The sequence below is a fragment of the Rhinatrema bivittatum genome, chromosome 9 (assembly GCF_901001135.1).
Source record: "Rhinatrema bivittatum chromosome 9, aRhiBiv1.1, whole genome shotgun sequence".
In the NCBI taxonomy this organism is placed as follows: Eukaryota; Metazoa; Chordata; class Amphibia; order Gymnophiona; family Rhinatrematidae; genus Rhinatrema; species Rhinatrema bivittatum.
In genome coordinates this window covers 139,004,494-139,028,782 of record NC_042623.1, presented here as the reverse complement: position 1 = coordinate 139,028,782, position 24,289 = coordinate 139,004,494, and the positions used below count along the sequence as shown (strand labels likewise).

Sequence of the window (24,289 nt, the reverse complement as noted above, 5' to 3'; positions counted from 1 at the left end):
TCCTTAACAAGAGTCATATTCGATTTATTAGACACTTTGCATTGTGTGTACAGATTAACAACTATCTTTATACTATGCAATCTGATTGCTGATGGGAACTGACCTGCATCTGCAATTCCCCAAAGACTGACAGAACATTGTCAATTCTATCAGTCACATATTTTTCTAGACCCTTAATGCAATCCATAGGGTCTCCAATTTTGATAGAAAATGGCATCTGAGTGTACATGATAAGGAGGAAACTAGCAACAAATCATGGGATGACATCAACGTGTACATTCCAGGGGCTGATGATGCCACCTCTGCAGCACCCTGCTCCTTTCTAGGCGTTCAGACCCTATCATTTTCAGTCAAGATTGAAGAAACCCCGCCCCCCCCCCCCCCCCCCCCGGCTCTCTAAAATACATTTGGTGCCCACATTGAGAGGAGAACAAGGAACTGGGGCTCCATCTGAAGCCTGCTAAAAGCATCACGTTTCTCAGACCCCAACGGAGTCCCAAACATTCATAGAAAGCATGAACTTTTCAATTGCTGGCTGACCTAAGGGGAGGGAAGGCCCCAGCTCTAGAAGGGTAGGACCTGATAGACCCCCCTTCCTCGTCTCTCCATAAGAATTGAATTGAGGGTAGCTTAAGAAATCTTCCGAAGTCTTCTTCCACCAAATTCCACACTAGCGGCTTGCCCCTTTGGCATGCATGTGAAACTGTGTGCCGGTGACTGTGCGTTGCACTGCCTTTATCTTCCTCAGTCAGCGCTAGTGAGTGACATCAGATGCCAACTGAGAGGAGCAGGATCTTCCCCACGGCAAGACAAGATCAGCTGAAGACTGAAAACAGAGGCCAGGAAGATATCCTTACTTGCACTGCCCACACACATTTTTTACTTATTTCTTAATACATAGGGTTCTCAATGACGAACCCTGAGGGGTGTGCTAAATCAACGTATTCCTTTATTTAAGATATGGGCTAATTACAGGCCTAAACCACATTCTCCTACTAAACAGCTGCTCTTTCTTCTCAGACTTAAATATTGAACTGTATTATGCTCACTCCTGCTCTGCAACCTGGAGTTGGTCAGGTACACAGCCACAACTTAATGCCACCAGCCAGTGACTGGTGGCATTAAGAATCACTTTGTTGATCTCTAACCCTAAAATTCACAAGACTGTTTTAATAAGGACAAAAGTTCTATAGCTCACTTGGATGCATCAGTATATACGCGAGGTAAACCATAATGACTACAGAATTTGAAATGTTATAGCTTGTAGAAGGCAAAAAAATGAATACAATCAGAAGGGTTGATAAATGCACAAACTCTAAAGCGCAAAGGGTACAGTCATCACCACACCTCCTCTCTGACTTCAGTTGCCAAAGAACCTTTAGTTGTACCATTCTAATTGCCTTACTCCTGAATTGTGCCTTTATTAATAAAGACAAAGGTCTCCGGGTTATCTCTCTGACTTTTAAACTGTTATTATCACAAAAACAATAAATCTTATCTAAAAAATATATAAAGCAGGACAAAACCTGTTCTTTCTGCAGCTCTTTCTTCTAGACACAACATCTAAGCTATCCTATCCACACCTAACTCTCTGCCACAATGCCTGCTGATTACAATGGAACCTGGGAAATGGAATCTAATGACAACTTTGAAGGCTATATGAAAGCTTTAGGTAAATTGAAAAAATAAGATTGATAAAAGCTTTATATTTACATGTTGCCTATATACAGATGTGTCTTTCTACAGTTTCCAGATGGCTAAACTAAGACATCACTGGTAATTGGTGCTTTCAAGTGGACATTAATTTCTCCTAGTGGGTAACTTGTAAAACTGTATAGTAATTGGCCTATTCAAGGCATTATTTTTAATATGACAGAAGAAAGGTTGCTAAGCAAATTACTGGCAATCAGGACTCCTGGGTTCTAATGCACTGTATAACCATGAGAAAGTTATTTTTCTTCTCTTTCTCTTTCTTTACCCTAATTAAAATTGGATAGTACATACTGCATCTTGTTCCTTTTAAAATGTTTGTTTCAGTCATTGAAAGTAATATGCAAATGAAGGCTAAGCACCCACTCTGGATCTTCTTTGGACATAAGATGCTTCATTAGAAGCTTGAAATACAAAAGAAAGGAGTTTTTATCATTCTGCGGAACAGTGCCTAACATCATACTATTAATAGCATGAAAACATCTCTATTTTCTTTTAATGCAGAGGTCTAGTAGTTGTAGCTATCCTGAAGAAAACTGAATTTTTTGCAGTTAGTGACATCTTTTATTTGGTGACACTACACCAGAAAAATGTGCAAAACATTCTTACAATTCAATAATCATAGAAAACTAAAGTAAGGTATATTAAATTATAATTCAGCAAGAATTGTATATGTATATTTTTAAAATATTGTTATGACCACAATATCTAGGTGACTTTTAAAAACCAAATCAGTGCTCTATTTCATCAAAGATTAGCTAAGCAAAGTAATTTACTTTTCTGATGATGAGCACCATGCCACCCTTTACATTTAGAAAATACCAATTTTTAAAATAGCATAAGACTTATTTAAAATAACATTTTCTCTCTGTTTGTAGTTTATCTTTTGGGTCTACTTTCTGACTGAACTATTCTACAGGGCTGAAGAAAGAATGGCAATATAAATAGCCTAAATCAGTCAATGAACCTAATAATATTGGGCAGGTTTATATCACTGAAAGTGAAGTAATTGATTATAAAGAGTCTTGAGCTTACAAATATTAAGGGACATTTTCAGTTTTAGAGACCACCTACTGGGGTGGGTGCATCTTTCTGTCCATCAACAGTAAATTTGGAAAGCACCTATTGGAGAGGATGTGTCTGTCTGTCCATCAACAGTAAAATTAGAGAGCTCCTATTGGGGAGGGTGTGTCTGTCTGTCCATCAATAGTAAAATTAGAGAGCTCCTATTGTTGGGGAGGGTGCATCTGTCTGTCCATCAATAGTAAAATTAGAGAGCTCCTATTGTTGGGGAGGGTGCGTCTGTCTGTCCATCAATAGTAAAATTAGAGAGCTCCTATTGTTGTGGAGGGTGCGTCTGTCTGTCCATCAATAGTAAAATTAGAGAGCTCCTATTGGAGAGGGTGCGTCTTGTCTGTCAATCAACAGCAAGCTTCATTTTTTTGTATTCCTTTTTTCAATCTGCTTTTTTTTGTTTCATTTCTTTTTATTTATTTAAAATAGAAAAAACAAACAAACCAGGAACACATCTTGCTCCTGATCCTGCCTCCACCCCTATTGATCCCCTCCTTTATTCTCTTCCCTTTGTAATCCCCCCCCCCCCCAATACAGCCAACATGGAAAACAGGAGCGTGGTGGCACCTTTGTTCACATCCTTCTCTGCTGCCACTGGGGACTGACATATGCTGTGAGCTCTACGCAGAACTACAGTGTGCTGTACAGTTCAAAGCACAAGTTGGGCCCCGGTGGCAAAGAAGGAGCAAGTAGACCAAACCACTGTTGCTCTCCTCCTCTAGCTGAGAAGATCAGAGCAAGAAGGAGGGAGAGAAAGGATCAAGGAGAGAGAGGAGAGGGAGAGGAGAAAGGGGAAGGAAAGGAAGAGAATAAAAGAATGATCATTGTGTGGGAGGGGGAATGCAAAGATATTGTCTTCTGTCTCTCCTTATTTATTTATTTTTTGTGACTTGATATTCTGCCATAGCATTATATATCACAAAGCGTATTACAAAGAAGAACTGCATATAACAATAAAATATACAAAAATGATGTAAAAAAATAATGGGACCATAAGTAAAACATATAAAACCTAACAGCCTCTCAAGTCAGTCTTCCTACCCTGAGCCACTGCTTAGGCAGTTGTGGATGAAATTGAGGAAGTGATCAATAAACATGGCAAATAAATAAATAAAATGAAATAAAATGAAATTTAAAAATCCTCAATTATTCTCTCACTAAACCAAATGATAATTCTAAGACCATACAGATATATCCCCTTTCATCACTGACGTCAATCTAGTAAAGATCTAGTTTACTTAATTATCACAAAGCAAATGGCCCAAGACTCAAGACCAAATCAGGAAAAGCTTGAGTGAAAAAACAAGATTTCAGTATTTTGCAGAAAGGAAGTTAATGGGATTCACCCTAAATATCAAGAAACCGATTCCATAGATCTGGTGCACAACGCCTAAAAGCTATCTGGATAATTTTAAAAGGAACGCGCATGTACCCATAAACACCGTGTATCGGTGCACGAGCTGAGATACACTGCAATTTGATGTCATGCGCGCATGTACGTGCTTATCATTTAAAATCTCCCTGCCATGCATATTTGTGCGTGGAATCTTAAGAGGTGGCTCAGGTAAATGTCCCACGCATATTTCCTCTAGGGCTTTAGCAGCTTTTACGCGCATAAGCAGGCGGATTTTAAAACATGCTCGCGTGAGCGAAAAAACAGCTTTTCCAATTAGTCCACCAGTTTGTCCAGTTGATATTGAAGTCTTCAAGACCCCTCTGGTTCTTCATCCTGTAAGCCCTCCCACTTCAGCCTGAACCCTCATGTTGTACTGAAATTCTTAATACTTGAGATCTCCAGACTTGCACCTCATCGGGACCAGTAATAAAGTTACTTGGATAACATGCCGACACCCGCCATGATCATCTTTTGCAAAATTCAGAATTATGCGCATAAGTCTTGGCCCCGCCCTTAAACATCCATGTCCCGCCCATTCCCTGCCCCTTTTTGCACCTCCTTAATCTTTTTTTTTTTTAACTTTTTATTTATTAGTCTTTATAAATAGAAACAAGAGACAACATTAAATAAATCTCTTAAAGCAAATAATATCTAAGAAAGAAAACATAGCAATCTCTCATTTATCATAGGGAAAAAAGGGGAAGGGGGAGAAGGAAAGAAAAAAGAGAGCAATGAGAACACATAATTTCGGAAATGCTACTTGAGTTACCTCGTACACATTACAATGTGACCCAATACACTTAGGGGTAGATTTTTAAAACATACGCACGCATCTATGTGTGCGTGCTACCCGGCGCGAGCACATGGACATGCGATTTTATAACATGCGCGCGCTGGTGCACACATGTTATAAAATCGGGGGCAGCGCACGCAAGGGGAGGTAGAATTTGGCAACTTTCGCGCTGCGACACGTTGCGGCCTTCAGCAGTTCTCTCCCAGGCCGCTCCAACTAAGGAACTTTCCTATTCCCTAACCTAACCTCCCTTCCCCTTCCCCTCTCCTCCCCACCCTCTAAAACCCTTTTTTTTAAAACCTTTTAATCAGCAAGTTACTTCAGGGCACTATCCAGGCCCGCCCCACCCCGCCCCTTCACAGAGGGCTGGCTCTTGTGCGCATAACGGGAGTTACGCGTGCGGCTGGGCTTCTTCTAAAATACATGCAGCGTGCTCAGCCCAGCCACAAGCGTAACCCTCGTTTTTTACGTGCAGGGTTTTTTTTAAATCAGGCTGTTAATCTACAAATTAATTGCAGGAACTGTCGCTCTAGCATTCAAGAACTCTTGCAGTTGTTCAGGAGAAAAAAAAATATATATATATACCACGTAACTGAGGGGGGGATCTGATAGAGGTCTTTATAATCATGAGAGGTCTTGAACGAGTAGATGTGAATCGGTTATTTACATTTTATTTATTTATTTATTTATTATTTTTATATATCGAGGTTCTTGTAGGGAATACAAATCACTCCGGTGATTTGAATAATAGAAGGATAATAGATTTGGATAATAGAAGGACTAGGGGCATTCCATGAAGTTAGCAAGTAGCACATTTAAGACTAATCGGAGAAAATTCTTTTTCACTCAGTGCACAATTAAGCTCTGGAATTTGTTGCCAGAGGATGTGGTTAGTGCAGTTAGGGACGGATTTTTAAAGGCCCGCGCGCGCCGGCGCGCCTATTTTGCATAGGCCGCCGGCGCGCATAAAGCCCCGGGACACGCATAAGCCCCGGGGCTTTTGTAAGGGGGCGTGTCGGGGCGTGTCGGGGGCGGGGCCTACTGACGCGGCTTTTCGGGGCGGGCCCAGGGGCATGGCGCTGGCCCGGGGGCGTGGTCGAGGCCTCCGGACCAGCCCCCGGGACCGGAGGACGGAGCGGGGCTGCCGGCCGACGCGCGCAAAGTTACGCCTGCTTCCAATTGATAGCACTTTGAAAAAATCCTCCAGTAAATGGATACCCAATTTAGAATTGGTGAATTGTGAGCATAGGCTCTTGCTCGAACTAAAATCCTAATGCTAAATGAATCCAGCAAGATGAAAAACAAAGTGAGCTATCCCTCCACTGATTCTTGATACAAAAATTAAGATTTCAAAACATTTGAACCATATCATGCAAACTGTTGAATATTTAAATGACTTTAATACATTGAAAGATGCTGACTCACACTCATTGGCAGAGTATTATAAATCCCATTAGGGCTGCGTCTGCAAGTAAAATCATGGGTCTGTAGGTACTTGCCTCATTATTTTGAAATTTTTGTATTGCAATTAAAACACACAAATTCAAGTGAGTGAGACAGATAGGGCTCATGGAATGCACGAAGAGGGAATCTGGGATAAAGAAAAGAAGGAGGACTGATCAAGGTGTGAAGATGTCAGAAGAAGCAAGACTGGAACCTGGGGAAGGACACTTCCATCCCTGATCCCAGACTTTCTCTTTCATTTCCTTCTCCATCTCCAATTCCCTCTTGCCCTTCTCCCACCTTCTTGATCCCAAATCCTTCTACTTTCTCCCTTCCCTCCCACCAAGCTCAGAATCTCTAAGCTTCTTCCTTCTCCCCTCCCTATACCAATCCTTCCTCCACTTCCTCCACTCCATCTTGCTTCCTCCTCCCTCTTCTTCTCCTCCTCCCATCCCTGTTCCTTTCTCATTCTCCCCCAAATCACCTCTCTCTCTTTCCATTCCTGATCGATAAGTTCCTCTCTATATCTCCATCCTTTGCCAATCCCCACCTTTCTCTCTCACCACTGTACTGATAGCTGAGATCCTTTTTTACTGTTCTCCCCCCTTAAAATATACAGTTATACAGACATACAATAAAGTTGGCAAGTTACTTTTGTAATGTTACATAAAATATACATTATTTAATATATGTAAAGATGGACATTTATGCAAAAATGCCAAATAATTACCACAGAATTTCAGAAACTTTGACACACTTCAAACTCTTATTGATGAATTTACCCATGAATTGCTGCAGGAAAGTGAGTACTATTACAATATGGAGTAGATTTTCAAAGAAGTGGCCTCTGGCCCTGCCCTGCCCCCGGACTGCCCCTTTTTTAAAGCCCCGGGACTTAGACGCTTCCTGGGGCTTTGGGCCATATCTTAAAAGATACGCGCGGGCATAGATTTGTTCGCGCAACCTGGCGTGAACAAATCTACGCCCGATTTTATAACATGTGTGCGCTGCCGTGCGCATGTTATAAAATCCAGGCTCGGTGCACGCAAGGGGGTGCACACATGTGCACCTTGCAAGCACCGAGCCCGAGAGGAGCCCCAATAGCTTTCCCCATTCCCTCCAAGGCTGCTCTGAAATTGGAGCGGCCTTGGAGGGAACTTTTTTCCAGCCCCCCCCACCTTCACCTACCTTCCCCTATCTAACCCACCTCCCCATCCCTAACTAAATCCCCCCCCCACCTTTGCTCCAAAAGTTACGCCTGCCCAAGGCCGGTGTGTGCATGTTACGCCCGGCAGGCGTAACATGCACACACCGGCCGGCTGCCGATGCATCAAGTGCCAGCACAGGCCGCTGTGCCGGAGCACTCGACCCCGCCCCCGGACCACCCCCGGACCGTCATCACGGCCCCGGCCACACCCCCGGACTGCCCCTGGACTGCTGCCACGCCCCCATACCACCCATTTTGGAAAGCCCCGGGACATACGCACATCCTGGGGCTTGGGCACACTGCCGAGCCTATGCAAAATAGAGTCGGCGCGCGCAGGGGCAGCACAGGGGCAGCTTTTCGGGGGTTACACGCATATGTTACACGCGTAACCCTTTGAAAATCTGCCCCTTTATGTGCATCGCCGGGCCTTTATAAAATAGGCCTGGCGCGCGTAACCCCTCTACACGCGTAGAGCTTTGAAAATTCGGCCCAATGTTGTTAGATGAAGTCTGAAATAGTAGAGAGCAATTAGGAAGACATTCAAATTGGTATTACAAAAATTCTCAAAGCTTTTAAGAATAATTAGAAATTGCAATGTTTGCAAAATTACTTAAAAAGTATTATATGCATGCATAAACAGCATACCACTTAGGCAAATACTGTAAAGTCCAGTTCATTAATGATTTTCTCTCAATCTGTGCTTGAGGAACCAGACTTAGAAAGTTTCATCTAAAATTTCAGCCGTAGTGAATTACTGCTCCCTCAGGCAGACCTTCAAGAGGGTCAGCCATCCTTAAAATTAATACATACTATATGCAATCCTACAGTCATGAGTGATCAGTTTTGCCCTTTAGCTAGAAACACTGGCCTTTTCTTAGAATGAACATTCCACAAATATTAGCAGAACACGAACATCATTGCTTTTATGTGATAGATACAGTGATGATGAAAGTGGCATTTTCATAAACCTCCATTCATTCAAAAATATATTGCAACTAACACTTTAGTAGTAAAATATCTGCTTTAAAAGGCTGATTCTGGAACTTTTCTCTCTAAGAATTATCCATATCATGTCACTCCGTTATAATTCAAATAGCAGTTATGATTTATCTAGTCAGATTAAAAATATTTCTCCAGTATGTGATTGAAAAAATGTCTCGTAAGCACATGTTAAGTTTTAGGCTTTTACTAGTAGCTAGTTTCTACAGTTTGATTAGTGAGTCAGTAGCAATATAATGGATTCACCTAAAGACAGTGCTTTGCTATGGTGACAGTGATTAACTCAAATACAGAAAAAGTCAAAGGACAGTTAAGAAGATGGACCATTTTTCAATGTCTATTAGCAACATGTTATTATATTTGCAAACAGCACCATAATAATATTCACTCTCAATTGGTCAAAAATATTTATGGTCAGAGGCACTACTAATGTAACTGGGTTCAGGGTTGAATGTGGCATGGGTAAGAATTTACAACTCTCTTTTGCAATCTTTTAAAGCATTGAGTGGCTGCAAGTCACTTTTTATGAACGTTAGTCTTAATCATGAATAAAGTAAGAAATGTTCAAAGATGGTCTACACTGTACAAAATGTCATGATAATAGTATGTAAAAGGAAGAGGTATTTATCATTTTAAGGGTGATTAATTTAGCAGCTGTAAATGATTAACAGGTTATTATGAGATACTCAAGCATGTTCAGTCAATCAGAATGGAGAAGAGATAATCTGGATCATATGCTATACATAGAAGCATAGAAATGTCAGCAGAAAAGGACCAAATGGTCCATCCAGTCTGCCCAGTAAGCTTATTGTAATATCTGCTGCGCCCTGTAGGTTGCCATGCTTATCAGTCTCCCACACCGTAAAAGACAGGGTCCTCTTTGGTTGGTGTTTGAATCCAATTCCCTGTTATACCTTGCCATTGAAGCAGAAAGCAATATTAGAATTGCATCAACAGTATCAAGGCTTATTGGTTAAGGGTAGTAATTGCCGCAACAGCAAGTTATCCTCATGCTTGTTTCCTCAGACTGTATTAGTTGGGGCCTTTGTTGGTTACTCTATGAATCCAATTCTTCTTTTCCTCCTGCCATTGAAGCAGAGAACAATGATAGAGTTGCATCAATAGTATCAAGGCTTATAGGTGAAGGGTAGTAACTGCCACACTAGCAAGTTATCCATGAGAGAGGTAATGGTGGTGGGGCCGCTTGGCAATAGTGATCATAATATGATCAAATTTGATTTAATGACTGCAAGGGGGACAGTAAGTAAATCTACGGCTCTAGTGCTAAACTTTCAAAAGGGAAACTTTGATAAAATGAGAAAAATAGAAAAAACTGAAAGGAACAGCTACAAAGGTAAAAAGTGTGCAAGAGGCATGGACATTGTTAAAAAAAAATACCATCTTAGAGGCACAGTCCAGATGTATTCTACACATTAAGATAGGTGGAAAGAAGGCAAAACGAGTACTGGCATGGTTAAAAGGTGAGGTGAAAGAGGCTATTTTAGCCAAAAAATCTTCATTAAAAAATTGGAAGAAGGATCCAACAGAAGAAAATAGGATAAAGCATAAGTGCTGGCAAGTTAAATGTAAGACATTGATAAGACAGACTAAGAGAGAATTTAAAAAGAAGTTGGCCATAGAGGCAAAATCTCACAGTAAAAACATTTTAAAATATATCTGAAGCAGAAAGCCTGTGAGGGAGTCAGTTGGACCGTTAGATGATCAAGGAGTTAAAGGGGCACTTAGAGAAGATAAGGCCATCGCAGAAAGATTAAACAATTTCTTTGGGTCGGTGTTTACTGAAGAGGAACTTGGGGAGATACCCGTTCTGGAGAAGGTTTTCATGGGTAATGACTGAGATGAACTGAACGAAATCATGGTGAATCTAGAAGATGTGGTAGGCCTGATTAACAAACTGAAGAGTAGTAAATCACCTAGACTGGACGGTATACACCTCAGGGTTTTGAAGGAACTAAAAAATGAAATTTCAGATCTATTAGTTAAAATTTGTAACTTATCACTAAAATCACCAATTGTACCTGAAGACTGGAGGGTGGCTAATATAACCCCAGTGTTTAAAAAGGATTCCAGGGGTGATCTGGAAAACTACAGACCAGTTAGCCTGACTTCAGTGCCAGGAAAAATAGTGGAACATGTTCTAAATATCAAAATCACACAACATATAGAAAGACATGGTTTAATGGAACACAGTCAACATGGATTAACTCCAGGGGAAGTCTTGCCTAACAAATCTGCTTCATTTTTATGAAGGGGTTAAACATGTGGATAAAGGTGAACTGATGAATGTAGTATACTTGGATTTTCAGAAGGCATTTGACAAAATTCCTCATGAGAGGATTCTAAGAAAAGTAAAATGTCATGCAATAGGTGGCGATGTACTTTCATGGATTACAAACCTGTTAAAAGGAAACAGAGAGTATGATTAAATGGACAATTTTCTCCGTGGAAAAGGGTATATAGTGGAGTGCCTCAAGGATCTGTACTAGGACCCATGCTTTTCAATATATATTTATAAATGATATGGAAAGGAATACAATGAGTGAGGTAATCAAATTTGCAGATGATATAAAATTATTCAGAGTAGTTAAATCACAAGCGGATTGTGATAAATTGCAGGAGGACCTTGTGAGACTGAAAACTGGGGCATCCAAATGGCAGATTAAATTTAATGTGGATAAGTGCAAGGTGTGGTGATGCATATAGGGAAAAATAACCCATACTGTAGTTGCACGATGTTAGGTTCCATATTAGGAGCTACCGCCCAGGAAAGAGGTCTAAGCGTCATAGTGGATAATCCTTTGAAATCATCAGCTCAGTGTGCTATGTCAGTCAAAAAAGCAAACAGAATATTAGGAATTATTAGGAAGGGAATGGTGAATAAAACGGAAGATGTCATAATGCCTCTGTATCGCTCCATGGTAAGACCACACCTTGAGTACTGTGTACAATTCTGGTTGCCGCATCTCAAGAAAGATATAGTTTTGATAGAGAAGGGTGACCAAAATGATAAAGGGGAAAGAACTGCTCCTCTATGAGGAAAGACTAAAGAGGTTAGGGCTGTTCAGCTTGTAGGAGAGATGGCTGAGGGGGATATGATAGAGGTATTTAAAATCATGAGAGTTCTAGAACAGGTAATTGTAAATCTGTTATTTATTCTTTCGGACAATAGAAGGATTAGGGGGTACTCCATGAAGTTAGCATGTGGCACATTTAAAACTAATCAGAGATATGTTTTTTCACTGTGCACAATTAAACTCTGGAATTTGTTGCCAGAGGATGTGGTTAGTGCAGTTAGTGTAGCTGGGTTTAAAAAAGGAGTGGACAAGTTCTTGGAAAAGTCCATTACCGGCTATTAATTAAGTTGACTTAGAAAATAGCCACTGCTATTACTAGCATCAGTAGCCTGTGATAGACTTCATTTTTGGGTACTTGCCAGGTTCTTATGGCCTGGATAGGCCACTGTTGGAAACAGGATACTGGGCTTGATGGACCCTTGGTCTGACCCAGTATGGAATGTTCTTATGTTTTTATAATCGTATAATATTCTCTGACACCCTGGAGCAGCATGAGGAATGGTTGATGAGAGTGTTGCAGCCACTTTTGAAATGTGGGTTGAAGCTTTCTCCATCTAAATGTAAATTCTTCCAGAAGTGAAGTATTTGGGTCATCATATCTCTGAGAAGGGAATACTCCCAGACAAAGAAAAAAATTGAAAGCATTACCAAATGTCCACAAACTAAGAACATTCAGGAACTGTGATCCTTCATGAGATTTGTGGGCTACTACCGAAGAGTCATGAATCAATATTCATGCCTAGTGAAGCCACTCAATAATCTGTTGATGGGACTGGCAAACAGTCAAGGGAATAAGAAAGGAGCAATGTAACAGGGACCGGCCAAATGCACCGGTAGCCCCTGTCAAATGCTAAGGGCTGCCAGTGCCATTTTGATTACTGGCAGCTGATGGCACAGGAGCAGGAGATCGCTCCCAGGCCCCCGCTGAACCACCAGGGACTTTTGGTGTGTCTTGGGGGGTCAGGAGGGAGGGCGGAATTGAAAAGGGAGGGCAGCCATGGGGGGAGGAAGGAGGGAGGTATTTACTGGCAGCATAAGGTTGTTCTCGGGCCCCCCTTTTTGGGGGGGGGGTCGGGGATGGGGGGCTATCCGTAATTCACGTATATAAATTGAGCCAGCTTTTTTGTGCCTTTTTTCTGGCATAAATTTCTCGACTTATAAACAAGTATATATGGTAAGTAAGCAGAGTTAACATGTAAGCTGTAGACTAAAGCACCTGTTGGGGACATCAGGTTTTATAGGAGAGGGGGACCATATAGTGACCCTCTGTCCATTGAGGGTCACCTTTTCTGTTTTGGGAATTCTGGGGTAACTCTCCCAAAGTGAGGACATTAATTTCATTTGGGTGATGGGTTGGGGGCAGCTAAACTGCAAGGCCAAATTGGGGGCAGGAGACACACACATGCACTTAAAAAAAAAACCCAACACTGTCCACATCCAAAATTGTGTTCCAAAGAGAAAAGATCGTGTATTAAAGTATCTTTGGTTACTGTACAGCTTTCAGCTTCTCAGCAAATCTAAGATTTTTCTCTCTGCCTCCCAGCCAGCCTCAAACAATTTATGTTACGGTCTATATACACCACTCTTCAGCCTGTGCTAGATCTTGGATGGCTTCAAGCTACTCACTTCCCCTTGTTGCAGGAGGCAAAGGAAGGCTTTCAACCCTGTTTCCAGGATCCAACTGGGCACAGGGTTTTCTTTTCTGGTCCCTTCACAGGCACTTTCCTTTCCAGTACTTTTAATTCTTAAATACAATGTCCAGATGCTTCATACTGGCTCCCTAGGACAATCTCTGCCAAACTCTCTCTCCCCCTTCTCCCCTTGAAACCCCTGGAGAGGGTTCCAGCTGCTGCCTTCTCTTCACATGGAGACACTGGGGAAGCCCCTGCCCTTGCTCTGAGCAGGGTTATATTTCATGCCCAAACCCAGCACCTAGGGGCTGAACTAGTCTGTCTGTCTGTCAAGAGATTCAGAACCACCTCGACCAACAGATAGCCTTTTACTAGCTGGAACCTTCCCTGCTCTTTTGCACTATTTCGGACTTCCCATAGGGGGAAATCACATTTGCTACAATACACTCTCTACAGTCTACACCATGCACTCTGCAATTGTTTCTGTGGCACCCAGGGGCCACACTACTATAAGTAAGAGTCAGTGGAATGTTTGCTGCAGGGCTGGAAATTATGTGCAGTTACTTTAAGGGCTGCAAATGCACTGTGGAGATTAGACACACAAGGCATGTCCAGGCAAATACCTGGCTCCATTAGCCAGGACTAGGCAGACTCTGTTCTGCTGCCGTGTAAAGGAAGATATTGTTCTTGTATCTTAAGGAGCCTGCATTGAGGGGATCCGGAGTGGCTGATCTCTCAGATGCAGAGTCTTCCCGCAGGTGGTTGCAGCACTGGAATTTGAGCAGCCAGCCTGGGGAGCGGCTACTCCCTTTCTACCATCTTGAAATTCAGATCAGCCACACAGCAGGGCACTGAACTGATGCATTGTTGATTTCAGGGAAAGGACTTGCCAGCATCTAAAATATAGCTGTGCATGCATTCCAGCTGCCATTTGCTTGCTAATTACTAGTTAGGTAAAGTGATTGTGTCAACCTGGAAAGCTTTTGTTTTGTCTGTTAAAACCAAGTAACTGAGTTGGGTTTGAATTTATAGTAACCTTCTCTGCTACTGTATGCTAATGAGTTGTGCAGTCTCATTATTGCTGCTCTGTTAGCTAGCGAGCTGAAGGTTGCTGCAGCCTTAAACTTGCACACTCTGAGCCTTGTAAGTCTTGAAGCAGCATTATACAACAAGGTAAATTGTATCTTGTATATACTGATTGGTTACATTTGGAAAAGGATGTGTTAAATAAAGTACCTTTTGATCCCATTCACCATCTGAAAAATAACACTTCATTTAATTACTTCTTGATGATACATTCAGATTTAATATATGCAATATATCCACAAACAGCTTTTCTTGTACAGTTTAGCCTTCGGTTGGTGTGGTTTTTTTTTTTTACATAATCATCTTTACTTCATGACTGATGCCAAACTGCAGCCTCAATACTGTGGCAGTGGAAATGTATCCAATGCTTGTAATCTTGCTCCTCTGAAGCAGAGCCAATAGCTATTCAAACAAATATTTGCCATAGCAGCCAACTGAATGACAAGCTCATACCAACCCAGCATTATAAAATCTCTTGCCAGTCTAGATCTTAGTTTAAACCCTACAGTTGGTAGAAGTATCAGACAGGACAGAAAGGTTTACTTCATTGCCCCAGTGATGAGCAAAAATATTTAATTATAAAACAGAGAGCAAAAAAATCAACCCTAGAGAACTCCTTGCAAACATAATAGAAAAAAAAACAAACAAACAATGAAAGGACAGCTGTAATAAGGTACAGTAGGCCATGCACACAGTTTTAACTGTGAATGTGCATACTTTTTTTTGTGGGCAGACTTTACTCTTGACAGCAAAAAATGTAAAATTGTGTGCTCAAATTAGTTCTCCTCCATTTAAATCCATTGTTAATGGGAGGGCAGGAGGAGCCAGATCTGGATGCCCATGATAATATAGGCACCAAGCTTGTTCTTCCTGCGTAGGTGACTGTTAGGCAGGTGATGGGGGTGGGGGGCTAATTTTGAATTGGTGCTCTGGGTTTGAATCTTCCAGGACACTCTTGTGTCCTGGTTGGTTGGCCCCAGAGCACCAAAGGAATTAGGGATGTGTCTGGGGGGGGGGGATGCATAAAAAGGGGTGGTGCCTTCTAGTGCCGCCCCTTTTTCTTCCAGCGCAGCTTCTTGCTGGCTCCTGCTCAGTTCATTTTCATCGTTCCTCCGGGGTTGGCCTACTCTTGCCTGCATGGGGTAGAGCTCGTTCAGGAGCGGTGGTACAAGCTCCTGTCGGTGAAGGCGATGATGCTCATCCCTGGCATGTGGTGGAGGGTAGATTCCCTCTTCCTAGCATTGTGGGCGGGGCTCCTCCAGGATGATTGGGGAAGGGATGGAGTTGCAGTGAGGGGAGCAGCCTAGGCCGCCCTGATCATGTGCAAAGTGTTTTTCCCTTGGCAGTGTTGCGTGTTCCGGATTCGATTTTGCTGGTTGACCGGCGCGAGCAGGAGGGACTGTGTGGCGCTGCCGCACTGCAGCCGACATCACACACTATTTCGGGGCTGGGAATCTCACCAATTTTTCCTGTGGTGCAGGCTATGTCGGGTGTGCTCCCTTTGCGCGCCTCTGCTGCCATTTCTCTTCCCGAGCAGGAAGTTAATATTAGCCGTGGATCCAGGGTCCTCGTTGATGATGGGGGTCAGCCACTATTGGGGCAGATGCTCCTGGTATTGGTGGGATGATGGCCTTGCCTGGTTCTATTAGGTCAGTTAATTCTGGTCTGTTTTTACCTCAGCCCAGCCTTTTTCCTCTGCATCTTAGGGTAATTATTTAGGGGTTTCTGGGGGAAGGCCCTTTTCCTGTTGTTTCTGGCCTCGCTGGTAATCCTGGGATGGGTTTTTTTCTGCACTGGTGGGCACGGGGCCCACACCGGCTCTGGGCCTTCAGGTTTGGGTTGGAATTCAGGTTTGCTGCATCTGTCCAATCTTAGGGGTGTGGGTAATTTTTCTGGTGTCAGTCTTGGATTCCAGGGGGTCCCTTCTGGGAATGGGTCTCTAGTGTTCCTGTGGGCTTTCCTTCGCTGAGATGAGACACTAATTTTTCTGTTCCAGGTTCCTTGCCTTTTTCTGTTGCTCATGGTTCTTCTGAGGCTTCTGTTGCTGGGCAGTCTCAGGTTGTTGTTCCTGGTGGGGGACAGATTGCAGGGTCTCGGGGGGGGGGGGGGTTCTGATTTTGATTTTCAGCTGAAGAGTCGCAACAGCACTGGTACTGATATTCTCTATCATCCTGGTCCCTCTCGGTTGGAAAGTTGGAGGAACCAACAGGCCACGGCAGTACGCCTGACAGGTGCTTCATCGGAGGTCCAGGATTTGCCATCTTCTGAATTTTAATCCTTCTGCGCAAGTCATATTGGTACCCATCAGTCTGCAGGACTCCCCTTTTCATAGTACAATGTTGCCACTGGTGAGTATAGGGAGCTAGGGGTGAAAATGTTATGGGTTCGGGTGCATCTGGTTTGAGTGGGATGGAAGTGGAGGCCTTGATGTGTTTCCTGTGGTATTGGGGATCCAGGACCTTCTGGGTCGGGGGCCAAATTCGTTGTGAGCAATGTTGTCCTTGGTATGTCGGGTGCGAAGGATGCTAGTGAGAAGGCGCAGTCCATTAATAAAGGGAAGGATAAGGTTAAAGGTAGAAAAAAGAAGGGTAAGCATCACGGGAGCTGCAGGAGGTCTAGTAGCTCTGACTCTAGTTCTTCTTCTAGTTCTTCTTCTTCCTCCTCCTCATCCAGGGATAATGCGGGTGCAGTTCAATTGGCTCATGGGGTGGATAAGGGTGTTCCTGCGTTGACCACTCTTACCGAGTTGTGGGAAGAGATTTCTCACTCATAGGAAGCAAATAGGAAGCAAAAGTACATCGATATATTTTGCTTATTAGAGAGTAGGAGGGGTAAGCATCAGGGTAAAAGGAAAGGTAAGGCTGATTGCCTTCCAGGTATGGAAGGGAAGGTCCCTAGAACAATTTTGAACTGGGTCCAGTGTTTCCTCAGGTTGGCTAGTGTGTTGGGTCATTATGATCCATCACAATATGGCTCATTGTTGACTTATGCTGACACTTAGGTGCTCACAAGGACTACGAAGGTTGGGCTTGGCTTAACTATGATGAATGTTTTCGGGACAGGATGGCTGGTAATAAGTCGATGTGTTGGGGTACACAAGATGTGAGTCTCTGGTTAAAACAGATGACAATCAAAGTGCATGCGGCACGTCCACCCATTTCAGGTCAGCCTGGGTGAACGGCACAGGCAGCCCCTTCTCAGCAGAGTCGGCCCTTTCGTGGGGAAGGTCCTGGAGTTGCACAGGGGGAAGTCTGCGGGTGGAGCATCGGATGTCTGTTGGCACTTTAACCGGCCTGGGTTTTCCCTGATTGTAAGTTTAAATACCTCTGCTCAGTGTGTGCTTCCGGTCACCCAGCTACCAAATGCCCCCATAAGGCATGCTCCAGATCTTCTTCCACAACCAAATAATTTAAGTATGACTAGGGTTCCTACGCCTATTATCATATCTGCTAGGGCTTCGTGGCTGACCATATATCCTAACTGTGAGGTGGCTGGTGTTTTGCATTTTGGTTTTATGTTCAGTTTTTGGATTCCTTTTGTTGGTAATATGGAGGGTGGGGGTTCCAACTCGGTTTCTGGGGTATGTTAGAATCGGTGGTTTATCAGAAGTTGAGGGAGGAGCTTTCCTTGGATAGGATTGCTGGTCCCTTTTCTGAGCCCCCATTTTCTAAGATGATTCTCTATCTTTTGGCTGTGGTCCCCAAGAAAGAGCAAGGAAAATTTAGGTTGATTCATAATTTATTTTTACAGAAGGGTCGTCAGTGAATGATTTCATCCCTTAGGAGTTTTATACTGTGTGTTATGCGTCTTTTGATTCTACTGTGCAGTTGGTTAGGTGTTGTGGTCCAGAGGCCTTAATGGCTAAGGTCAAATTCGATTCCACCTTCCATCTCCTTCCGGTACATCCTGACAGTTTCCCTTTATTGGGTTTTCAGTTTCATAATCAGTATTATTTTGACAAGTGTATGCCTATGAGCTGTTCTGTTTCTTGCTCTTATTTTGAGATGTTTAGTTCTTTTGTGCATTGGGTGACAGAACAGATTGCTGGCTTTAGTGGCATCATACATTATTTGGATGATATTTTATTTGTAGGTCCGGCTGGCTCCGTAGTTTGAGCTAGTATTATGGAAGGTTATTTCCACATGGCCCATAGCTTTTGTATTCCTATTGCTCAAAATAGATTTGAGAGTCCTACTACATGCTTGGTATTTTTGGCCATTAACTGGATTCGATGGCTATGGTGTCTCGTTTGCCATCAGCTAAGGGTGAGCAATTGAAATTCCTGGTGGCAGGTGTGTTATGGGCAAAGAAAATTACCCTTTGGCAGATGCAGTTGTTGGTCAACAGCCTCAATTTCGCCTGCAGGGTTATCCCTATTGGTCGTGTTTTCTTGCGGTGCTTAGCCTCAGCGATGTCTGGTGTTCAGAAACGGCATCACCGTATTAGGATTACCCGTTGGATCCGCGAGGATCTGAGGATTTGGGACACCTTCCTGAGTGGTTTTAATGGTGTCTCAGTCTAGCAAGTGAAGCCTCTCTCCAACCATAATTTGGAGTTATTTTCTGATGCAGCTGGTGGCATCAGTTACGGTGTCTACTGTCAGAGGGCTTGATGTGCCTCTGCCTGGCCTGAAGCTTGGGTCGCAGATGGTTCAACCGGAATATTACATTTCTGGAGCTCTTTCCTATTGTGGTTGCTTTGAGATTGTGGGATAGAAAGGTAGTCTATTGGGAGTCATGCAGGTCATTAAAAAACTGTCAGCTAAGTGTGTTCTGGTAGTTGATTTATTGAGTGAGTTTGTACTATGCTGCTTGCAGTTAAATTATTTGGTTTCAGCGGGTCATATCCCAGGGGTGGATAATAAAATTGCTGATTCTCTCTCTCATATCAAGTGGGAGCTGTTTCGGGGCTGGTGCTGAATGTGGACCCAGAGGAGGCAGTGGTCCTAGACTTCCTTTGGCATTTCGGAATGCCAAGGTGTGGAACTTGTTGAGGGCATCAGTGGCAGCATCAATATGGACTTCCTATACCAGTGGGTGTTCTAAAGTACTGCGATTTCTGTTTGCTAATGTTTGATCTTGGGGGCCTGTTTGGATGAGTTACTATCAGATTATGTTACTTTCTATAAAGCTTTAGGTTTGTTGAGATCTGCAATGTCTGCTCATATTGCAGGTTTGTCCTTTTTCAAGGCGCATGGTTGAGGTATTTATTCTTACGTCCACTTGGGGGTATCCCCTTTTTTGTTCATGTTAACGGTGCTCCTCTTACCAGATACAGTTTGCCATGGTGTTACAGAAGGTATTGGGAACTTTGGACTTGAGGGATGGGAAATACAGGATCCATTCCTTCCGTATTGGGGCAGCCACTTCTGCGGTAGATTCTGGTTTAACCAGTGGGGTCATCCATCGCATTGGCCATTGGAAATCTGGGGCATTTGCAACTTATGTGTGTATAGATATATTGTAATGGTGGCTAGGTGTTCTTTGCCTTGGTTTGTTTGCTATGTTAATTTCTTTGTTTTCCAGGTCCACATCCATGTGAGTGAAGTGTTTGGCTAGTTGGTCATTCCTATGTGGTATGGTCTCATTGCTGTGAAGCGACCATATGGCCCTCATCTGGGTATGGCTTGGCGCGGAATGCGAGTGAGATGACTAGGGCATCGAGGAATGTGCTGGGACCAGTTGCTCTCATTTGTGCGATCCTTCTTATCCAAATGGACACCCCCGGCAGTTTTGCTGATTCACTTAGGTAGCAACGATCTGGGCGATTGGTCTTGTCACCGCTTTTTAGTTTTGGTTCAAAAGGACCTTTCTGCTCTAATGTCTTGGTTGCCTGAACACGATTTTGGGTTGGTCAGATATTATTCCTAGGCCAGTGTGTGGAGGTTCTAAAATCTGGGGTCGCAGTAGGGCTAAATTGAATAGGCAGATTGGTGATTGGTTAATCGCACATGGGGGTTTTCATGTTACACATGTGTGGTCCTGGGATGTTTGTCCTGGCCTTTATGGCAAAGATGTCATGCATCTTTTGTGCCTGAGATGCTGACCCGATCGCAAAGAGGTCCCCTCTGTGCCACCCTTGCCACGAGGCAGCGTCCGGTTCCCAACTCTGCCACATTGACGCCCGCCCTATGGACCCAGCGAACCCCAATAGCCTGGCAAAAGTGGCGGCTCTTTCCCAGCCTACCTCTGATCCAGTGCCACACCTCCAACAAGGTGAGGAAACCCACCGACAACCACCCAGGCCCGCGGACAGACCCGCCCCTTTCTGGCCTGCACTGTTCCTCTGCCCTCCTACGATCTCAAAGTGATGACACGGGACAGTGATGTTGTGGGACCAGACTGATAAAACTTGCGACGGTGAGCCCTCTAATTCCTTTTGCGCCTGAGATGCTAACCCGATTGTGAAGAAGCCCTCTCTGAGCCGCCCCTGCCACGAGGCAGCATCTGGTTCCCAACTTGGCCACATCAATGCCTGCCCTACGGACCCAGTGAACCCCAATCGCCTGCAGAGCTGCTGCTTTCGCCAAGCCCTCTGGCCCATCTGCTTTCCACTTTCCCGGCCTACCTCTGATCCAGTGCCGCAGCTCCAACACAGTGAGGAAACCCGCCGACAGCCACCCAGGCCTGAGGACGGACCCGCCCCTTTCTGGCCTGCAACATTCCTCCGCCCTCCTATGTCTTCAAAGTGATGACACGGGACAGTGATGTCGTGGGACCGGACTGATAAAACTTGTGATGGTGAGCCTTTGGCGCCGCGCGCCTGCGTCATACACCAAAAGAGCGCAACTAAGGGGCCTGCCCCTTTGTGCGCCCTTTCATGTCACCCTCAAGTCGCCACCCTTCCCCTTCCCCTCTTTTACTACACACACGATTTACTCTCTCCAGCACACAACTCCCCCTAGCCATTAACTATTCCTTATTTCCCTCTTATCTCTAGACTCCATTCTCCCCTCACCCCCCAAAAAAACACCTGTTCTCCAGCTGTGTCCCCTACCCCCTCCCCTCCCACAACTCTCTTAATCCCCCCTCCTTAGAAAATCCATCCTCCACAGTCTTCTACCCACCATACCCACCTTGCTTTAAGTTGCTACTCTCTTCCCTCCCCCTCGCCTCCTAAAACTCTTCCCCTGCTCGCCCACCCCTCCATCCACCTTCCCTCTGCATCCCCTCTCCCCTCTCCCCCTCCACATTATCCACCATGTCAGCCTACCCCATCCCCATCTTCAAACACCTCACCCACCGACACACAACACACCATCACTTATCCAACTGCACCATGCAAATCTCTCATACCAATCATGATCTCACCACTCACACAGCTCCTTGGCCTTACAGCTCTATCCATCATTCTATTTAACGCCCAATCCCTAGGTAAAAAAAACCCCCATACTCAATGACCTCATCCTGGACTGCAAACTGGACATCTGTGCCATCACTGAAACCTGGATTAAACACTCATTCAAAGTCTTCTTAAACCTGCTCCCTCAGAGGTGTTCGGCAGGAGAGACTTCTCTGAGGAGAGGGAAGGCAAAAAGGGACTGAACCTGAGGTATCCTTTACCACCTGAGAGCCTGCAACATCGAGTTTGACCTGAGGCCACACCCCCTTCGTGACATCATCAAGTGGAGACTAAATGCTGAATAAATTTGGGGGAAGTGCAGCCCACAATCCCGGAGGTGTTCGGCAGGAGAGACCTCTCTGAGGAGAGGGAAGGCTAAAAGGGACTGAACCTGAAGTTTCCTTTACCACCTGGGAGCCTGCAATATAGAGCTCAATCTGAGGCCACGTCCCCTTCATGACATCATCAAGTGGAGACTAAACACTGATTAAATTTGGGGGAAGTGCGGCGCACAGCCGAAGCCGCGCGCCCCTTATCCAGATTTTTTTTCCTTAATTCCTCTCCTTAATTTGTATGGGGAGGAAAAGAAAAACAAAAGTTTGGACATCATCACCGGCTGTTTCTGTGGCTAGAGGACCCATGGACTCCCATGTTACGAGGAGGGTAAGTCAAACTGCCTGAAACTCAATTCCAGATATATTGTTCTCATCAGGATCCTTTGAGAGTCCCCGCCTGATGCAGCAACCTCAATCAAAATTAATTCTTTACAACCCGCTTTTAGTGGGGATACAGACGTTATGGGGGAACAGGGGGGTTCTGGTATACAGGATCTAGTACCAGAGCCCATAGACCCCCAAAACGTTACAATGGGAGATGTGTGGAGGGCAATTATTGTGTTACAGAAAACTATGTCGGGTTCTACAATTCAGAATAATAAGACATATGAAGAGATTTAAAAAGTTCTTGAATTACATAGTAATCGTTTAACTCATTTAGAGGAAACTGGTAAAACAGTGTCGGTACAAATAACTGCGTTACAGACTGCAAATAATTCTTTTATTAAAGATAGTTTAATAACTCAGAGGCAGTTGGAAAATCTGGAAAATGTTAATAGGGTGAGAAACTTAAGATTTTTAAATTTTCCGGTGTCCAGATTAATTTCTGCCAATGAGTTGTTAAAAAAATATCTATTAGAAGTTTTGTCTATTACTATTGTGGATGACAAGAGTATATCTAAGATATAGTATATTCCTAACACCAGATTAAGGATTCAGGAGAGCGAGGAAGGAATGGATCAGGTCCAACAGGAATCTCCTAATTTAACTTCCTTTTTAGAATCATCATTAGATGATATTCCTCAAAGAGCAACTTTGTTGGTTACTTTCTGTAGACAAAGTGATAAAAATTTAATAAAGGATTTCTTGTTTTGTGGACAAAGGATCAAGTTTTCCCTGATGTGGCACGTAGTACACAGTTATGGAGGAAACAATTCTTGATTTTGAAACCAAGAGTTAAGGGGCAGATTTTTAAAAAATACGCGAGCGCGTACTTTTGTTCGTGCACCAGGCGCGAACAAAAGTACGCTGGATTTTATAAAATACGCCCCCGGGCCGGCGCCATGCCCCCGGGCCCGCCCCCGAAACACCGTGGCATGCCCCCTCCCGCCCCTTTTCGAAAGCCCCGGGGCTTTATGCGCGCCGGCGGCTTTATGTGCGCGGCTCTTTTAAAATCCGCCTCTATATCTTTAGGGGCAACATTCTTTTTAAAATGTCCCTGCAAATGCTCAGTTGTATTCCAGAAGAACAAATTTATATTTCAGGACCCCGCTCACTTGGAATCCTTTCTGATGGATAAGAATAATATAAATATTGAGTATAAAAATGGCTGCAAAAAAAAAAATGTATCTCCTGATTTTGTAAGTTGATTATTTACATTTCTCCTGGTTATTTGCTTTCGCAGAATCCTCCCATTTAGGGGACTAGAAATTTTGATGTATTAGACGGAAGAAAAATGTATTTCCTTTATAAATACCTGTTTTGCAAACTTTTTTCTTTTTCAATTTTTAACAATGTAATTTGTTTAAAATCTCAATAAAGTATAAAAAAAAACCCCCACCAGCTCCCTACCCACTCATATGACCTCTTCTCCATCCCAAGACCCAAAAAGAGAGGCGGAGGGCTTCAACTTGCCACCAAAAAAGACCTTAAACTAAAACTCCTACACACTGACTCCCCACCTAGACTCGAAATTGGCTTATTCAAGTCTCAAGATCTACAAATATATTTAATATATGCCCCTCCCAGCCTACTAGAACACAATCCCTCACCACTTATAGAATACTTAACATACAACCTGAACATAGACATCCCAGCTATCATTCTGGGTGACTTTAATCTCCATGTGAACGCCATCCTCCTCTCTTCTTCCTGCAAATCCATACTTAACTCCCTCTCCGCACTAGGTTTCACACAACGTATCACCTCCCCCCCACACACAAAGCAGGACATTCGCTAG

General features: G+C 43.7%; 1 protein-coding gene across 1 annotated transcript in view; it reads left to right on the top strand.

Moving 5' to 3' along the window:
- RBP2 (retinol binding protein 2) overlaps positions 1–24,289 on the top strand; it is an 84,875-nt gene that overhangs the window by 25,851 nt on the left and 34,735 nt on the right. Inside the window, exon 3 of the mRNA XM_029616485.1 lies at positions 1,542–1,672. Coding sequence (XP_029472345.1) covers positions 1,600–1,672 — 73 coding nt within the window. The 5' untranslated portion in view covers positions 1,542–1,599. The remainder of the gene's footprint in view (positions 1–1,541; positions 1,673–24,289) is intronic.